General features: G+C 28.5%; 1 protein-coding gene across 1 annotated transcript in view; it reads right to left on the reverse strand.

Moving 5' to 3' along the window:
• Nucleotides 1-12,123: 12,123 nt before the first annotated feature.
• The window catches only part of LOC123295953 (SCY1-like protein 2), a 100,615-nt gene continuing 93,731 nt past the window's right edge, over nt 12,124-19,007 (reverse strand). Inside the window, exon 14 of the mRNA XM_044877415.1 lies at nt 12,124-12,153. Coding sequence (XP_044733350.1) covers nt 12,124-12,153 — 30 coding nt within the window. The remainder of the gene's footprint in view (nt 12,154-19,007) is intronic.

Raw genomic sequence — 19,007 nt, forward strand, 5'->3', positions numbered from 1 at the left:
GAATTTAAAATTTTATTATTCAACATCAACGTGAAATAGGAAATTTTTTTTGGAAACGCTGCAAACAATTATATCGAATGTAATTTACTACAAATCTTGCATCAGACCCAATTCTTTCAAATAAATTTTTAATAAATAGATGTGTGTCAAATTCTTGTTTTAAGCGCATGAAAATTGTTTCTTTTTACATTAATTTTTCATTGTAATTGTTTAATTTGTTTATTTGGTAAACATTTTCTGACCAGCAGAAAATGTTATTTTGATGTTTTTTTTTTTTTATGTTGTAAATTACATTCGATTATTTTTTTTAAATACGATAATTTTTAGGAAATATTCATTCTTATAAACATTTATTCAAATATTTACAGATTTATATAGCAAATACCATCGTTCCTATTGGGTCCGTATATCTTTTTATCCAAAATAGATTCAAATCGATCGAGGTTTATCCACAGTTTGTAGCTGTAGCAGTAACTCTGTCGATCATTTTGAACGTTTCTCTGTTAAAGGAGAGAGATAAAAGATGACTAAAAAAGTTATGGATGCAGTGGTTTAAAGAAGTAGATGGGTTTAAAGGTATAGTTGTTTGCCAATTTTCTACTTCATGTAACAAAAATGTTTGCTTGTTCAATCCGTAAGTGCTTACTCAACCGCTATCGTTTCTAAACATACCAGCCTCTTTCTCAAAATTAGACATCTGTATTAAAATCTTGATGCTATGCTTCTTTTGGTTTCTAAGAAATATGATGGCAATATATGTGTGGCCTAAAAGCAAAGTTGTATTCTTGTTTTGTATTGGTATTCTTGTAATAATGTTTTTTCAAAACCATTGATTTTTGAACTTAGTTCACGGTAGTAGGTCTATACAGAGATTGGAGTAAAAACATTTTATTTTAGGCCGCAGCTAGAAAAGGGGAACGTACATTAAGCCATGTGATTTATATATCAGTCAATATTTTACAAAACTATATGCCAGGATAGACTTGACCCTCTTGAACATATCCTCATATATTTCAGTATCCTGAGCTCTCTGAGATGCAAGAGCGAGGCTTAAAGCTGGATTAATATAATGGTCCGACTGGGCTCAGGCCCTAGACCCCCCGAGTGTTCTGGGACCCCCAACAATCAAATATCTGGATATGCCCAGGACGATCAAATGTATTTTAGCATAAGGTTTTTAAAAAACCACATGTAGTTGTGTGAGTCCTCCTTTATTTTTTAAGTTGAAACTTATTTATATTGACGTTTGCAATTAACGAATAATGATGCTTGATTGAAACATTGAGAATTGCGTTTGATTGAATACCAAAAAGGATTGGTAGGTACATATAGTACAGAGAGGGGGTATAGTTTCATGATAAACACTCTTACGAAACTTCGTAAGTGGTTTCATTTCAGTGTAACCTACAGCTACAACATTAACGAAAACTTTGAAATTTGGGCGTATGGGATATGAAATTTTCATACCCTCTTTTTTCCGACATATTTGGGGTGGAGGTAACGCCAAACGACCACTTTTATTCTCTCTTATTATATTCATTTATCATTCAAGCATAAAAAGCAAATGGTTGTTCATATATTTTCAATAGGTCGTTTAATTGACATGTTTTCCATTTTCCAGATTGAAAACGTCCCAATTTCAAAGTTTTCGTAAATGTAAACGTTGTAGGTTACACTAAAATGAAGCCACTCACGAAGTTTCGTGTTAATCATGAAACTGTACCCCTTCTCTGTCTTTTGGACTAATAGTATTTGCTTTATATGTCTGTAGATCTGATAAAATTATTTTTTATTTTTACATTACTTATAAATAGTTCAAAAGATTGTCATTACATTTAATTTGACATTTTACAATGAAATATATTTTTTTTTTTATAAATATCTACATAGGTACAAATATAGTTTTATTAATTGCGAATTTATTTCAACACGATTGTCATCGTCAATTATCCAAGATTTTCTCAATATTTTTCGATACAGCCAAATTTATCCTTTCCAAAATCAAAATGGAGGGACTTTTTTTTTTTACTTGCAACATTAATTAATTGTTTAGAATGATTATTTGTTTTAATCTAAGTATTTTACTCAATTTTACTATTTCCACTTTGTTTAACTGTTTAAGATTTTTATAACCCTTTTCAGATATAGTATGTGCCTGTAAAATCTTCAATGGTGTCTCTTGGTTAAAGCTAAATAGTGCTTTTAACAATAATGAAAATAGAAATTTGATAGATAATTTATGGATATGTTCTTTTACAGAAGAATTGTTTTTATGGGTATCTACACAGAAAAAAATCAACTTATTAAAATTAAGAAAAAAAATTAGTTCTTAGTTCAAAAAACTATTGCTCTTTAATTTTATTTTCTTGGTTAAAAAAAATAAAAACTCAGTCCAAGTATTTCAATTAGTTTTTTTTAATTAAAATATCCTCTTTTTTATTTATGTGATAATAGGGTATTCCACTATTTTTGAAAAAGTACTTCAAAATGTTGATTTTGCTAATAAAAAGCCACCAAAAATTTATTTCGGAAAAATACAGACGCATCTTGCCAAAAACTTAAATTTTAAACTGTCAAAAACGCGGGCATCCAATTTGATGAAGTAATATCGGTATCAATATACGAAATAACACAAATAAGTTTGACAGATTTATTCATAGACCTCTGATTATAATAAATATAAATACATATTATCTATTAATTAAAGAGAATTGAAAAAAATACACTCGAACCAGGACTCGAACCCGGACTTCTTGGATTCATGTCAAGCGCCCTACCAATTAGGCTATTCGAGTTCTAGACACGAATGCAATTTTTTCAACTCAATGAATTTTTTACTTTGTTTATCCACTTTGTTTCTTATTATTACTTATTATTGAGTCTTGGTTCGAGTGTATTTTTTTCAATTCTCTTTAATTAACATTACTAGACAAGCATTTGTCAATAATTAGTTTACGATTGAATGTAACATATTATATATCAAAATTAGTCGAACAGACCATGATGTAAATATTGTGTGCATAATTAAAATGTGAACAACAATAATAAGTAACATATTATCTATGTATATATTATATCCAGCTGTCTACACTGAACTAACTGATGGTCTATGACTCATACCGCTATGACATCACAGCAGGACTTACTCGCGTTTTAGGTCACGTGATATACAGTTTAAAAAATACGATTTTTAATTTATTATTTTAAAAGAAAAATGTGCTTTTATGACTCGAAATCAGAACATTTAAGTATATTTTTACATAAATTTTAACTTTTTTCAAATTTCATGATTTATTTTTGACTAACGATAATACCCTATTATAAAATATTAATTATAAAGTATGAACTACGAGTATTATAATAGTTAACTTACGAATAAAATGAAACTAAAAATGAATGGCTTAATTATTGCTTCAAATACTAAATTTACATATTAATATTTATAATAAATCTTTAAAGTTTTAGATTTTTAAGACGTATAAAATATAAATAAAGATACTTACGCATTCTCAGATTTTTGACTAACATATCTGTTCAAAAACCAAGAAAAATTTTACTTGACACAATAATTTAATTTAGTGTTTGAAATAATTTTTTGACTTTGATATCAGAAATAATTTTTTTGGCCCAAGAAAAAATATATCTTTTTGATTCGAATACTTTTTTTCTGTGTGGAAATTGTGCCTCCCTATTTCTGATTTTTGCAATGATAGAGTAATAAAACTGCCAAAGTTTTGCTAAATTGAATTTTTTTATAGAAAATTTGTCTTATAAAGAACGAATTAGTATTAAGTTCTATTATATCATTAGTACACAGTGTAAGGCAAAGTTATTACTAAAAGGCACAAGTACGATTTTAAACATACTTCACTTATTTTTAACGAATTTTCTTTGAGGTTACTGAATTTTTTTCATTACAGTATTTTACTTTTTGTTTTCATTGGCCAAAATTTAAATATCAATACATAAATTTTAAAGATTAAGTAAAAGGTCACATTTGAGGCTAATGGTGAAATTAAAAAGACCCTGAATAAAGTAATTTATCTTGGGCGTTAGACTTTTTAACTAAATCGTTCTTTCTAAGTAAATATTTGCACATTAGGAACTGAGTCAACAGTAAAGTAAAATATGTTTGGAGTTGTTAGTAATAGAAAGTTTAAAATTGAATGCACATTGACGCGGATGGACGACTCCTAGGTAGTCAAATTTCTGTAAATTAGTAATAAACTATTCAATTGTTCCAAAATATTCTTTGTCACTTTGGTGTATTCTTTTCTTGCTTATATTTCGCCATGGAGCTCAATGCACATCTTAACCAAAAAAGAACAAGCTTTCATGGAGTATGTTGGCGCACGATGGTTATATACTTTTAGTTCAGGCAACAAATTAGTCCATATTATTAGACCATATAAATTTTTATAAATTTATGAAAATGTTTTGTATTTAAATAAAAATAATTATATATTTTACATTAAAAATATGTGTTTTGTAACATTGAGCAAATTTAGCACAACCATTAGAAAGAAAAAGCCATTAATAACTCAATACTTTTTAAAAATCAGTACTAAGTACACATAATATATATTATATTATTTATTCATGTTTTTTTTTTTTGTTATAATATGTAGAAATCACAGTTATTAAAGGGGGTACAATGTTATTTTTTGATAATTTTGGAATCAGGACATACTTGTTTTCAATAGAGTGCACATTATTTATATACGAAGGAAAATTTATAGAACAGTTCCTAGTCCGAAAAATGGACCGAGACTCTGATCTAGACGTTACTTACATCAACTGTTGGGATTTCTTTAAAACAAATTTCTAGTAGGTTACTTCGAAATATTACGATTAAAAATTGTTGTTCTCACATTCAATCGCTATTTATAGATATCAATACAATAATGAAAGTACTTGATATATGGCGTATGTGTTGGCCAATTTATCTTCAATTTAAAATGAATATTAAAAACAGCCAGAATTCTTAAAGACTTACGTGGCTCGGTCAAGAGGTGAGAGAGGATTAGTTCAAGAGCTACGCTGAGTTACGTCAAGTTAGGGTAGTAGGAGAGTTAATCGAGTTAAGCCACCTAATTTTTAATTTTATTTTTTTTTTTACATTAGGTACTTTTATATTTTATGAACACCATATCGTTACAATGCCGTAATGCCAGTGTTTCAGAAAATATAAAATGTCTTCTTGACTTGATAATGACGTTAACTACGTGAAAGGAGGGAAGGTTACAAAGAATGCGTAGTTAATGGACGCTTCTTTATCTATAAACACATTTAAATGGGAATTATCGGAGTAAGTTAGAAATTTGTTTTAAAGTATTAATTGATGTAAGTCTAGGAAGGTTTAAGGGTACAATTTTTAAATAAAATACATCAGTATCTTTACAAATAAATACAAATTATAATATATTGGCTCAAGTTAAATGATTTAAAATTGAGTTATTATATTCTTTTATATATAAATTCATTGATGAAGAATCAAAATATTTTTTGTACTTTACATTTTCGCATATAGCTTAATAAATACCTATTCGCAATACCTGAATAGTAATAAATAATACCTCAATACTATTCAAATAGCTGTTCACAATTCTAGATAAACATGGTGGGGGCGCAAATAAATACATTTTTATTGTAAGTAATATATTATTTATATGCGTTTCCACCATTTATTTCATGGGTTTTAATTTGCTGGTGCAGAACCCTTGAAAATATTTTCTAGTGGACCAAATTGAAAATCTAAACCATCCTCGCATAGCGTGAACAACCCTGTATACAAGTTTTCCGGAATTATTTGCGTTTGATAGTGTTTTTGGTTTCATTATTTCACTATAAAAGTACAAAAGTAGTTTAATTATTCAGAAAAAGGCGTTTAACTAATCAATAATAATGTGGATCCATCATTATTTATTAGAGTAGTATCATTAAAACAATAGTGCTTTTTAAAACTTTAATAAAAAAAAAAAAAACAAGAACAAATTAAAGTTGGTTGTGCTTTATTTTGAAGTTTAAACTTGCTGTAAACAAAAACGATTCTTTTAACAGGACTCCAAATGAATTTTCTGTAATTTCTGTAATGAATAAATTTAACTAATTTAGCTATTTTCTATGAATTTATTATTATTTTCTTTCCACAAACTTCAATATATCTTCAATGCACAATTTTGATACGTTGATTTTTTTTTTTTAATTTAAATACAAATTTTAAATTTCTCTTATTGAAGAGCCTCTATTTGAAAATTTTAGGTCCTCTTAATTTTACGCTTCTTTATAAACAATGATTATTTTCTTTATAAAAGAATATAAGATCTCAGTGTTCAAAGATGAATAAATATTGATTAATCAATTTTGAAAATAAAGTAAATAATAATTATACATTTTTTTTAAATTACTATTTTTTATAAATATCTAATTATTTAACAATTAACTAGATTGGTGTTTCTGATTATGTCATTTTTGATTGTTTTTTTTTTCTTTTTTTTTAAATATTTTATGATAGTCGTGAATTAATTATTGATGTAGCCACTCAATACTATACAATTTAAATAATGTTTGTTTCCTGCGAAATAATAAATGTTGTTTTAAATATTTATATTGGATGGCTTTTTCAATAAAACATTTTTTTGTTTTCAAAAAGGCATACGTACATTTTAATTACGATGATTTTAAAAATAAATATTCTTTTTTAAATCACCACCATATATAATTTCTCTATACATAAATATTTTAATATATATTTGAATACGTCCCAAAAAGATATAATTATATAGCTAGTAGTTCTATTTTTTTTTATATATTTTATATGTTTAATTATATTTAAAATAATAAATCAAATTTGCAATGATTGTCATGGAAAATTATGCTACAAGGCGATGATAAGATAAGGGAGAAAAATTAAAAAAAGTAAATAAAATAATTTGTACCTACATTTACAACTTTCTGATGTGGCAGAATGCTAATCTGTTGTCAGAACTGTATAATCTGTAATCCATATTGGTAGTTTATATAATATCCATGTGAGATGTGAGATTGGAAATTCATCAACTCAGACTCTCAAAGTCTGTTTTATAAAAGACGGTAGCAGGCTTAAAAACGACCAGGACTTAATACGTGAAGATATAATATTCTTCGATACACAATCTACACTTGAACGAGCATAACAAGAAAGAAGATAAAATCAAAGGTGAAGATGACTTACCGAGAAGCTCTATTCCAAATGATTTAGGCAGTTTTGCCTTCGTTGTGGATAAGCTTTTCATTACTCTCAATCACTATCGTTAATGGATATTATTGAAAAAATTCTAAATTTTGAAACAGGAAGAATATTGGTAAACTTTTGTATCATAAGTTCCGGATCTATCTGGTATGATGAAATTTTTAGTATATAGATTATATGGTTCGGGGGTTCTGACAACAGTCCTACCTTCAAAATAGTTAGTTTTGTTTTACTTCTAAGATGTTTGCTATACTTAACAGATTAGTTTTTGTGTAATTTCAACTGTTCACTCAAGTTTTTCGTAAACAAATTCGCAAATTATCACATTCATTGGGTAACACTTTTATTTTTGAGTATAAAATTTGTTTCTTCAATAAATTGATTGAATGACAGTGATGAACGTATTTTTACAATTAAGATTAAAAGGTTTATTAGTAGGCCGGATATAATTTTTTCTAGCGATTGCTATTTTTTTTTTTTTAATTATATTTATTTTTTACATAAGGCTTGTTATAAAGTATTTTATTATTCCAGTTTTGTCTTTCATAGAATAATAATTTACATATATTTTATGTTATACAAAACATAATTAAATTTTTAATAAATTACTATGTAATAAAATCTGTTTAATGCATTATAGGTACTCAGTAAAATATACAGGACACCATTTCAATAGTATTTTTCTTCTATAATAAGTCCATTGAAATGTTACATTTTTTTGGACTGTTAAGAGGGAGTTAGTGTGAATTTAAAGCCCAATTTGGGGTGTCGCGTCCTTTGTCCCGCAGCTGCCATCTCCCAAAAAGTAACACCTATAGTAATTAATTAAATATTACGAATTATTTCTGAAAAACTCAGAAAAAGTCTTACTCTTACTTTATTTTGTCAACTAAATTTTCATAAAATCTCTGATTAATTCTGAAATACTCTTCTAGGAGAACTTCTTCAATATTTCTTCCGAAAGAGTCTCAAACTATTACCATTTTCGGTCATTAAATGATTGATTAATAATTTATTTGATATTTTCAGACTTTTTCAGAGATAGTTTTCTTCACATATTCTTTGCTTGAATTTCAAACTAAATATTCTGAATTCCAGAACAGATTCACTACAAGGGTTGTTATTGGATGTGACATATTTACAGCACTGAGACTTTGAGCCATACATTTCTATAAGAAATTACATTATAATGAAGTGAAAATAAGTTTAGAGACAGACCATTTATCATTCTGCGTGTTACTTTATCATTTCTCTGTGTTGTGGCGTTACTAAAGCGATGTGTCGACGTCACTGAAAATCTTTCTTGAAAATCTCTCTATCAAAACCCTGTGATGTCAGTTATAACGAAAAATTGCAGAGAATTTAATTCGACGAATAGTTTGCCCGATATAGTATAAAAACCATTCGCATCACTTTTCCACAAACATGTATTTAACTTTACATCCTCTGACTTTTGCAATCTCAAATGTAACTTTTCAATGGGTTTTTTTGGGGAAACTTATAAGTTTTTATAATCTAATAATATTTACAATATTCTTAAAATATAGTATCTGTTTCAAATACGATTTAATAAGACCTATTTAATAAGACCTATTTACATTAAACATATAATGAAAATAGGCCTTATCACAGCATACGCCTGTTTGTATCTAACTTAAAACGAAATTTGGAAGAATTTTTCATAATAGGATTTATATGATTGGAAACAAGAAATCATTTTTGATCATTAAGGCAAAATTATTCTGGGACCGTTCAGAAATTACGTAAAAAGTAAAAAGTTTTTAGATATGTAACACCCTTCAACTTACTGTAAAATATTATAGAGGAGAATCGCGTACCGGTGCTTAAATAGTTCCTTAGGAGGTTTTCTTATATCTGGTGGTTTATACAAACAAAAAATTCGGTTATACATGCACAAAATTTCAGTTTTACAGAACGGTTAAATGTAAAAAGGCGTCATAAACTCCGGTAAAATGTTTTGAAAATTTTAGTTAGGTGTTTCTCGAATGTTCAAAAAAGTATTTAATGCCAAAGTTAACTCCACAAGTACAAGAGGGAGGCGCAAAATGAGATGGATGGACAATGTCATGGATGATCTCCGAATTATAAAGATCATAGGATGGTGTTCCAAGACGAAAAACGGAATGGTATGGAGGTCAACTGTTGAGGAAATTAAGGCTCATCCAGGGCTATAGTGCTGTTTGGTCAGGTCAGGCCAGTTAGTTGTTAGGAATACCATACTGATAAAGGATGATCCAATGTGAATACCTTCGCTTCTTTCGAACATCAAATGTTAGTTTGTGACACGATTATGTGATTCCTGCCGGAAAGTGTGGCAAGTTGTCTCTAAATGTTCATACATGTATACATTTTTCTTAATAATTATTTTCTAGTTTTCAGTATTACATTAAATGCCTTTTTTGCATTTTCATGCGTTGTGATTCAGTTCTTATCTATGTTAAAAATTTCAAGTTTCTAGTTCAAGTTAGTTAAAAAATAAAATTTAACCCGAACAAACTCACACGAAAGTGGTAATATTAAATTTTTTTGGACTAATTTATTCCGTGATAAATGAAGTACGTAATAAGACTAGCTCAATATAGGTAATACGATTGTCTTTGCAAAGTGGCCTACTAATTTTCGAAAATTTAACAATATTTGAATTTATAAAAATAATAAGATTATCATTCAATTCCGTATTTGATGTCTTCTTTTTTATGTTACAGCAAATCTGCCTTTATACTTTGGGGAAAAATTATTAATTAACTTCTGTTTGCAGTGTCGTATCTTGAACCATCGAAATCTTTGGCTAATAAACAAAATTTCAAGTCTTCAGTGAACATTACATTTCATATTGAAACTTGAAGTCGATCTATTGCGGATTTGATCTGCACCTTTACACTTTTTCATTATTAGTTGATACTTCAAAACGTGCTTGAAATTAACTGAATAAATCGCATACAATATCTCACTAAATTAGTCAGTAGTTAATCGTTTACAGGATTTTATCAAGTATAAACATTTCAGCCATAGTATAAACTATTTTCTTTTTATACATTATTTTAAATTTTCTAATACGCCTTGTAATATTTCGAAATACGTCATAGTTTTATAAAATGTATTAATTTAAATTTAAAAAAAAATTAGAATTGATTTTGAATACTTTTAATATATACAACATATTTCGATTTATATTCTAAGATATTTTTAAGAATATTTTTTTGTAAATAAATTTTTTTTTCATATTTATTAATAACTTTTGTTTGTTTTTAGAAACTGTGAAAATGATTATTATTTAATTTAATTTACACGCATTTTAATCTGTATCTCAAATGAGATTTTTTTTTTAAGTATCTTAATTATTATGATATTTATTTCAATGCAGAATGTTTCTTAATAAAATATCTATACTTTCTTTAATTTTTATTCCTTTTAAAATAATGCAAAAAATCATTGTTAAATTTCAATAGAATGCTGCTTAAAATTGAAAAGTTTAATTAAAAAATCAATTTAAATAGTGCGCCTGAAACGAATCTATCTTTTTACCATTGACGTTAGAGTTATATAGACTGAGTGTCAAACGATTTTGAGCGTGCTAACATCTGAGGTAATTGCTTATAGGTCTAGCCATTGTAGATTCGTAAGAAAAAATGAAGAGCCTAAGTGGGCGAGCGGTCTAAGGCGCTAGTCTTCCGATCTTTTGTCTACTTAGACTTAGGTTGCGGGTTCCAATCCAGGCAGCGGCAGTGTGAACAATATATAATTAAAGGGGGTGGTAGAATTGATCACATTGTCGTCGCTTGGATAAGAACGTAGTAACCGACTCCGCCCACATCAAAAATGTAATTGTAAAATATGTTTGTAATTAAATAAATAAAGATTAGCAAATAATGATGTGGGTGGCCTCTGTTATAGGCGTATATGTCAGAGAAACGGAGGTTAAACCCCTTTTTTTTTTTTTTAAGAAAAAATGAAAACACTCCTTCTGTAATCAATATCAAAGTGATGGCCAAGGACATCAAATGAGATGAAAAGAATACTTAGAGAGCTATCATTTTTTGGGACAAATTTTTGGAAATATTTTAATTGAAATTGAAATATTTGAGTTGACTTTGTTCTTTTGAATTATTGTTTTGAATTACCTAATTATTTTACCATTTCACTTTTCGAAATGAATTGAGCCATGTTTATTTGACCATTTAATTTCATAGTTATTATTTATATGTTAAAATTATATGCCATGCCATTTTCAAACTAAATCAATTTTGAAGATCATCGCCAATTTTTTAGTTTTTTTCGGATACAAAACTCTAAGCTAGCACATGAAACATAGTACTAAGACTGTCCGTTAAATTACCTTTCAAATGAAACCAATAATATTAAAATCGGTTGATCCGTTTAGGCGCTACGATGTCACAGTCAGACAAACACACAGACACACACACACAATTCGGTCAAACTTATAACACCCCTTTTTTTTAGTTCGGGGCTTAAAAATGAATCATTGCAAAGATTATATTCAACGAATAATCAAAATTCATATATATTTTTTAAAAAACATTCCGCTTTGATAAAAATATGATTACGTACTTTCATTTCTAAAAATCTTTTGGTATCTACAATTTTTAATATTAAATATTAAAGTGACAAAACCCTGATAACTGTTTTTAAGTAGTAAGAAAATTTGTCTTTTTGATTGTCATAAATAAATATTTGACTATAATTTAATGTTAATTAATAAGTCAAAACAAATAATATAAATATTTGTCATGAAATAATAAATACAATATAATAATTAATAATAATAATTCTATTAATTAATAAAAATATATTATTCACGTCCATTATATTGATGATTGATACGTTGATTTTAAATTTATTATTATTTAATTCTATTCTCTGGCAGATGAAAATAATGAGTACTGTAACAGTAATAAATTTAAACATATTATATTATTAAACAAATGTGTTATGTAAATTGTTATTAGAAAAATTAAGAATGTCCACATATTTCAGACAGCCCCCGCAGATGAAAATGATACTTATGATCAATGGTTGCTGTATTGCAGGTAGATATTATTATTTTGAAACCAAAAATTGAAATTAAATTGCTAAAATAAAATCCGTTGATGATAGATATTTAAATTAAGACAATAAGTATTTTAGTAAAATGTTTGTTTCAGTAACCCCCTAAAAAACTTTTATTTGTCGTAACTTAAATATGCTACAAAATTTTCATTTACAGCCGTTATGGATTAAGAACCAGACCCAAAAAAAATCGTTTAACTTACTAAAGCTGATCATTTGAGGTTTGGTTATAGTAGTTGTGTACACACACATACTGCGGTCAGTCAAGTGAACGATAGAACAGGAGTCAGATATTTGCTATCGAAACCGTTAAGTTTTACGTGGTACTAAAGTCAATTTACTAAAGCTGAAAATTGTTACACAGATTGTATATTGCATATAAATAATAATTATGATTGTCAGTCAGTTAGGTGTTAAAACAGGTCTGGTCAGTCAGCCTTTATTTATGAACAATTAATACATCAGATTCATTTATGATTTCCGTGGTATTTAAATGAATTTATTAAAGCTGAAAATTGTTATACAGCTTGTATATTGCATATAGATAACAGTTATGACAGTCAATTAGTTAAAAGTTAGAACAGGGCTGGTCAGTCTGCTCTTATTTGTGAAGAACAATAAATAAATAAATTTCATTTAAATACCACGGAAACCACGGAAATCATGAATCTTATCTATTTATTGTTGATAAATAATGGCTGACTGACCTGCCCTATTCTTACGTTTAACTGACTGGCTCTCATAACTGTTATCTATATGAAATATACAAGGTGTATAACAATTTTCAGCTTTAATAAATTCATTTAAATACCACGGAAATCATAAATGAATCTTCTGAGGTATTTATTGTTCATAAATAAGCGCTGACTGGCCAATCCTGTTCTAACACCTATATGACTGACAATCATAACTGTTATTTAAATATAATATACAATATGTATAACAATTTTCAGCTTGAGTAAATTCTTTTCCACATAAAACTTAACGGTTTCGATAGTATATATCTGATTCCTGTTCTATCGTTCGCTTGACTGACCGCAGTATGAGTGTGTATACAACGACTATAACCAAACCTCAAATAATCAGCTTCAGAAAAATCAACGAATTTTTTTTGGCCCAGCTCTTCTATTATTTGCCTTCGATTTTTTCAAAAAAACACAACTCCGTAAAACTTTATAAAAAACTAAAGAAACCCAATTAAATTATAATTATTTTTTTGGCTTTTGCAATAAATCCTGTGAAAAAATCAATTTTGTAAGGGCAATAAAAATTATTAAAAACATAAATTAATTAATTAAATTAAATGTACACCCCGCGCAGAGTTAAACCATACTGTGAAAAACTATAAAACAGTATAATATGTAGTATTTATTTTAAACAGATGGAATCTGTTTTAATGAGTCATTATACGATTTATGGTGGTGGTTATTGCTGTAGAATGACTCATTATAATATAATATGCGGGTTGAAGTATAAATACAATATTGAAGAATTAAAATTGATTTATAGTCGGCAAAAAATAAGACCGTGAGTAAAATCAAAACTGAAAACATATATTGGAGAAAATAGTTTTAAAAAAAGTCAATAACATTTGTCAATTTCCCTGCGCCAACACCAACACACCTTATTGCTTCTAAAAATTACAACATAAGTTTGATCTTCATGAAACTGAATAGTCTTGATAGCTTATGATTTAGTTTTCGACTGTTCATATGGTTTATAAATCTATAGAAATAATATTTGCTCCAGTTTGTAGACAACGGGTGGAGAATAAGTTAGTTTTTCCAAATGCGAAGAAAAACAAATGTTTTTAGGAAGTTTTAAAAGGTCTCATTTAAAAAAACGGCATGAAAAATTCATAAAGGATTGGTGTAAAACGGCCTATAAGTAGGTGTGATCGATGACATCCCCATTCGTATAAACTTCCATTAGTCGGCGTAAATCTTGCGTGCCGCTTCCTGTTTTGACTTTACAGTAAAAAAAACTGAATTTAGAATTTGGAGTGTTGTGTTTATTATTGGCCACATAAAAATAAATGAGTGATGAGTAAGAGAAGAAAATCGGTAAAGAAGAAAAAAAGTCGATTTTGAGAAAAAAAAAATCCTGAAAAGATGATACCTTAAAATTCGAAGCAAGAAAGAAACATACTCTGGGTACTTGTATTCGTAATCAACTGACTGAACGTCGAGTAATCTAGTAAAAGTATATACCTACTCGCAAGCACTATCTGAAAGACTAAAATATTTATCTTTTTATATTAGATCTTTTTTCGTTTTTGAGTTATCGTGTCCACAGACGGACGGACGGACGGACAACCGAAAATTGACTAATTTGATGATTCTATGAACACCCATTACAATTTTTTCGTAGCATCAATATTTTTAAGCTTTACAAACTTGATATACCTACTTTGTATATTTCCGGACTAAACTGAATATACTATGTATATTTCATATATACATGGTATAAAAAGACCGCTATTGATTAAAAAAGTAGGCATAGGCAGAATTTTTGTTTTTTGTCTTATTCATTACCATGGAATTAATTACTCGCTAACTACTTTTAGTATAAAATCTAATTATTTCAAAGGATTTCTATAATATAAGTTCCAAATAATTCAATCTACATAATCTATTTGTATAAGATTTATTCAACTGAATTGATTTAAAATAACATGCTAATTTTTAAAACTGAGTGCTGGTGTGCGAATCTCTGTATACGCGGGGTGTACAGCAATAAATTATAAAACGTTTTAAATTGAATTTAAAAACATTGCACATAAAACTTAATAACTTAGGTAATTAAATAAACTAATTATAACAAATATAAAATAACTACAGGGCTTAAAAATATAAGAAAAATAAAACTATTTGTTAAATACGAAGAAAATACAACGTGGATATGCAAAAAACACTCGGAGTTTGGTTTGTGTGTAATTTATTGACGAAGAAAAAATAGTTAACGTCAAGGGAAATCTTAACGAGGACTTGAATATTGAATTTGAAAAAAATTTTTGATGAAATTTTTCACTACTATTTATTTAAAATAAAATTCTATGTATTGTTACGTATGGTCGCATGAAATTCTTATGGAATCTCCTAAAAAAGTTATCAAACTGCTCGTTGTTGTTGATTTGAAATGAGATTTTTTCGAGAAAAAACGTGAATATTAATTATTATTATTATTTAAATTATACTCAAATTATAAACTATATAATTAGTAGGTAATCATAACATATACTGTAATATACAACTTTACATCGCTTCCACCATTCGGTTATAAAGAGATTTTGATCAAACATTCCACTCTACCCGTAGATACTATACGAAACTCCCCTACTATCAGTGAGAGGTCGAAAGGTATTTATCACTATTGCTGTGAGCTGGTATAGTAGGCTGCTAAGTAGAAGAGTCGTCTTACATGAATGAATAGGGGAAAGTGCTCTATTATGATCGCTCAGAGTAAAATCCCTCGTTGTTTTAAGTGAATCATTAAAGCCATCTAGTATATTTATGGATAGACGGCTTCCACGTGATCAAATGTATCGTTCAACAAAGACATACTGCTTATGATCTATGGTAAGACAAATTTCAATAAAAATTTCTTTTTTTTGTGTTAGTTTTCGCCGGTTGGTTGTTTTACTCTTGATCTTTGTTGACTTTTAATAATATTATAACATATTTTAGTAGGCGTACAGTAAATTCTTAAGATCAGTCTTTATTACGATATTCAATTATGTCGTTACGGAGAAAATGATCCCCATTATAAACATTTAAATGATCTCTATTTTGTGTGTAAAATTATAATAGGTAAAATGATCCCTTATCATGCGACCAGTCTTGAATATGCTGATTTAGATGATTTTACAGGCGTTTTTTGTTTCTCTACTAATCATTGATGGAATGTAAAAGAACAATTAATATTTTATGTGAACTGTTTGGTAAAAAATGCAATAGAATCATTTTACCCACCTATTCTTACAATGTCAGTAAAACGATCCTTTTTGAGAATATGTTGTAAGAAAAATTCGTAAAACCTAACATGGACTTCTTTAGATTGATATTTATACAAAATTTCATCGATATATTGGGAATATGATGTTGAAGTATTTCCTTCTTTGGAAATTTGTTATTCCGAAGAAAAGTATAAAGAATAAATTGAATACATTTGGGTTTTTTATCTCATTCATTTTCCTTTAGTATCCAAACACAAGCAAGATATACCTTTGCAATAATGATATCGGATTTCCCAAATTCAACGAACGTTATAGGATAAACCAGGCCTGGGTGAGTTATTCGGAGTCGAAGTCACCATTGTTATAACTTTATTGTGTGCCATAAACTTTTCTGTGTGTATCTTTATCCAAGCCCGCATTGCTCATAGAAGAGGAAGTGAGACGGGTATACGCCTCTTCTACCTATCTCAGTTTCTCTAATAGTAATGAGATAGGTAACAAAAAATATGTTGTCTCTCAGTCTTACTCCTATTTTTTTGGTTGTCACTGTCTTACTCGCATTTTAGATACAGAAGTCTGAAGGACTTCTGTATCTAAAGTCTGAAGGACTTCTGTAAGTCACATTTGCCCATGCCTGCCCTAAATAATCTTCTTTCATCTAATCGTCTATTTTTTTTTAAATTTAAAATTCAAGTTCTTGAAGATATCCTTTAAAGACGTTGATTAACCATCAACCAACCATCCTACAGAAGAACATTGTGCACAAAACAATGGTAAAAAAAATAATATTATTATTCATAATCACTTACATTTCATTTTTTTTTTTCATTTTGTTATTTTTTTGTATGTAGTATATAAAAATTGTTTTTATGTATTTAGAAAATGTACTCAACGAAAAACGGAGCGAAGAGTTTTAACAACAACAACAACAAGAATGTGATGTCCACCTGCAAACGTCACCAACCATATAAAAGAAAGAGAGATTATATGTGTGTGGCCAAAGCAGGAGAGTGAAAAATATAATATACAATATATAATATCTTGATTAAATTTAAATATATTATGTATAATGTAGTCCGAGAAAGATATCCAGAATAACGATGTTTTTTTTTTAGAAATTTTTTATATAAGCTAAGTTTATGGTAGATATGTTAGATTTATGTGTAAGAAACATTCATGATAGACATGGCGTTACGCATCAAAATGGTACTTTTTAAAAACATATACAGTTTGTCAACCATCTCGTTAGTCATTTATAATATATGAAGTAAGAAAATAATAATAATAATATATAAAGTAATCTTCTTATACATGAAACAAATTCGATCCACTTTCTCTGTTACTGCCCGGCGCTCATACAGCAGCGAAGGAAATGGTTTGGTCCGGCCATAGTCGAAACAGAAGAAATTAGGAAACTCAGCGCTAGGCAGATCCTGGGTTTCAGTACATCAGTTGGTTATAATAGCCACTGAAAAGCGTAGCGGGGATAGAGTACAAGAGTCTGTTTGGCTAAGTGCTCTGAACCATTGCTTCGAGGCCCGATGCTCGAGCATGGCCCGCTAACCTCCATACTCATACTCATACATGAAACAAAGAAAACAACACAGCAGTGTTGTATAGCAATCACATAGTAAGGCAGATTTGGTATATCTATTGACAGCGATCATACCACATAGAAGACAGTGCCTTGAATAAAGCATGATCCCTGTCATAAGACACACCAAACCTGCCTTGCTATGTGATTGCTATGCAAAACTGTTGTGTTGTTTTCTTTGTTTTATCCATAAGAACGTCTTACTTCATATATTATACTCTTCTTACTTCATGTACTATAAATGGCTAATGAAATGATTGACAAACTGTATATATAAAGAGGATATAACGGGTGTGTACGAACAAATCAATTCATTTTTTAAAAAGGTGGTGGAATACGCCGAATTAAGCATTTTGGAATGAGAGACATATGTCCAGAAACGGCTCTAAATGTAACTGTTTCCAGACACATTTGCTTGAACCAAGCAGTTAAGTCGCCATTCAAAGTTTAAGTGACAGAACTTCGGTATACTGATACAAGCCCGATTAATGCTGAAAAATATTGAAAACTTGTTATGAAAAGTGTTGAAGTGTTCAATATTTACACCATCAAAACTTCATTTATCAATATATTAAACATTGAAAATTTATTATTCGATAAAGTACATGCGACTTTTTCATCTTTTTCTCAGCAAAACGTACTTTAATTTTCAGAATGTACTCAAATTTTATAAACGTGTATTATTTACTACTGAATATGTCAAAAATTATCCAAAACATAATTTTCACATTTTTCATAGTTTTAGACTCTGTTTGAACTTCACTTTAATTGGGTTCTACTAAGCTTTAACTGTCTCTAGATGATTTTTATTCTGTATTGTTATGTAATGCTATAATTAAAGTCCTGTAATGCTATAATTTAAGTCCTGTTTTGTTAAATGTGAGATAAAACGCGCAATGACTTTCAGACTGAAAATTTCTCTATCTACTTTTTTCGTTCTACTGACCATGATTTTTGGGGCTCTGTATTTTTACATACACAAACAAATTTTTAAAATGCTCGCTTCTTTTCGGTAAGCGTTATGATAATCTGCGTTTCAGACATAGAAATCTTTAATTTCCACTACAAACTTGGCTTACATAAAAAAATTCCCGCTTAAGAATTCTAAATATCTCGGACTAACCTAATATTATAATGCT

This window comes from Chrysoperla carnea, chromosome 3, assembly GCF_905475395.1.
Source record: "Chrysoperla carnea chromosome 3, inChrCarn1.1, whole genome shotgun sequence".
Taxonomy (NCBI): Eukaryota; Metazoa; Arthropoda; class Insecta; order Neuroptera; family Chrysopidae; genus Chrysoperla; species Chrysoperla carnea.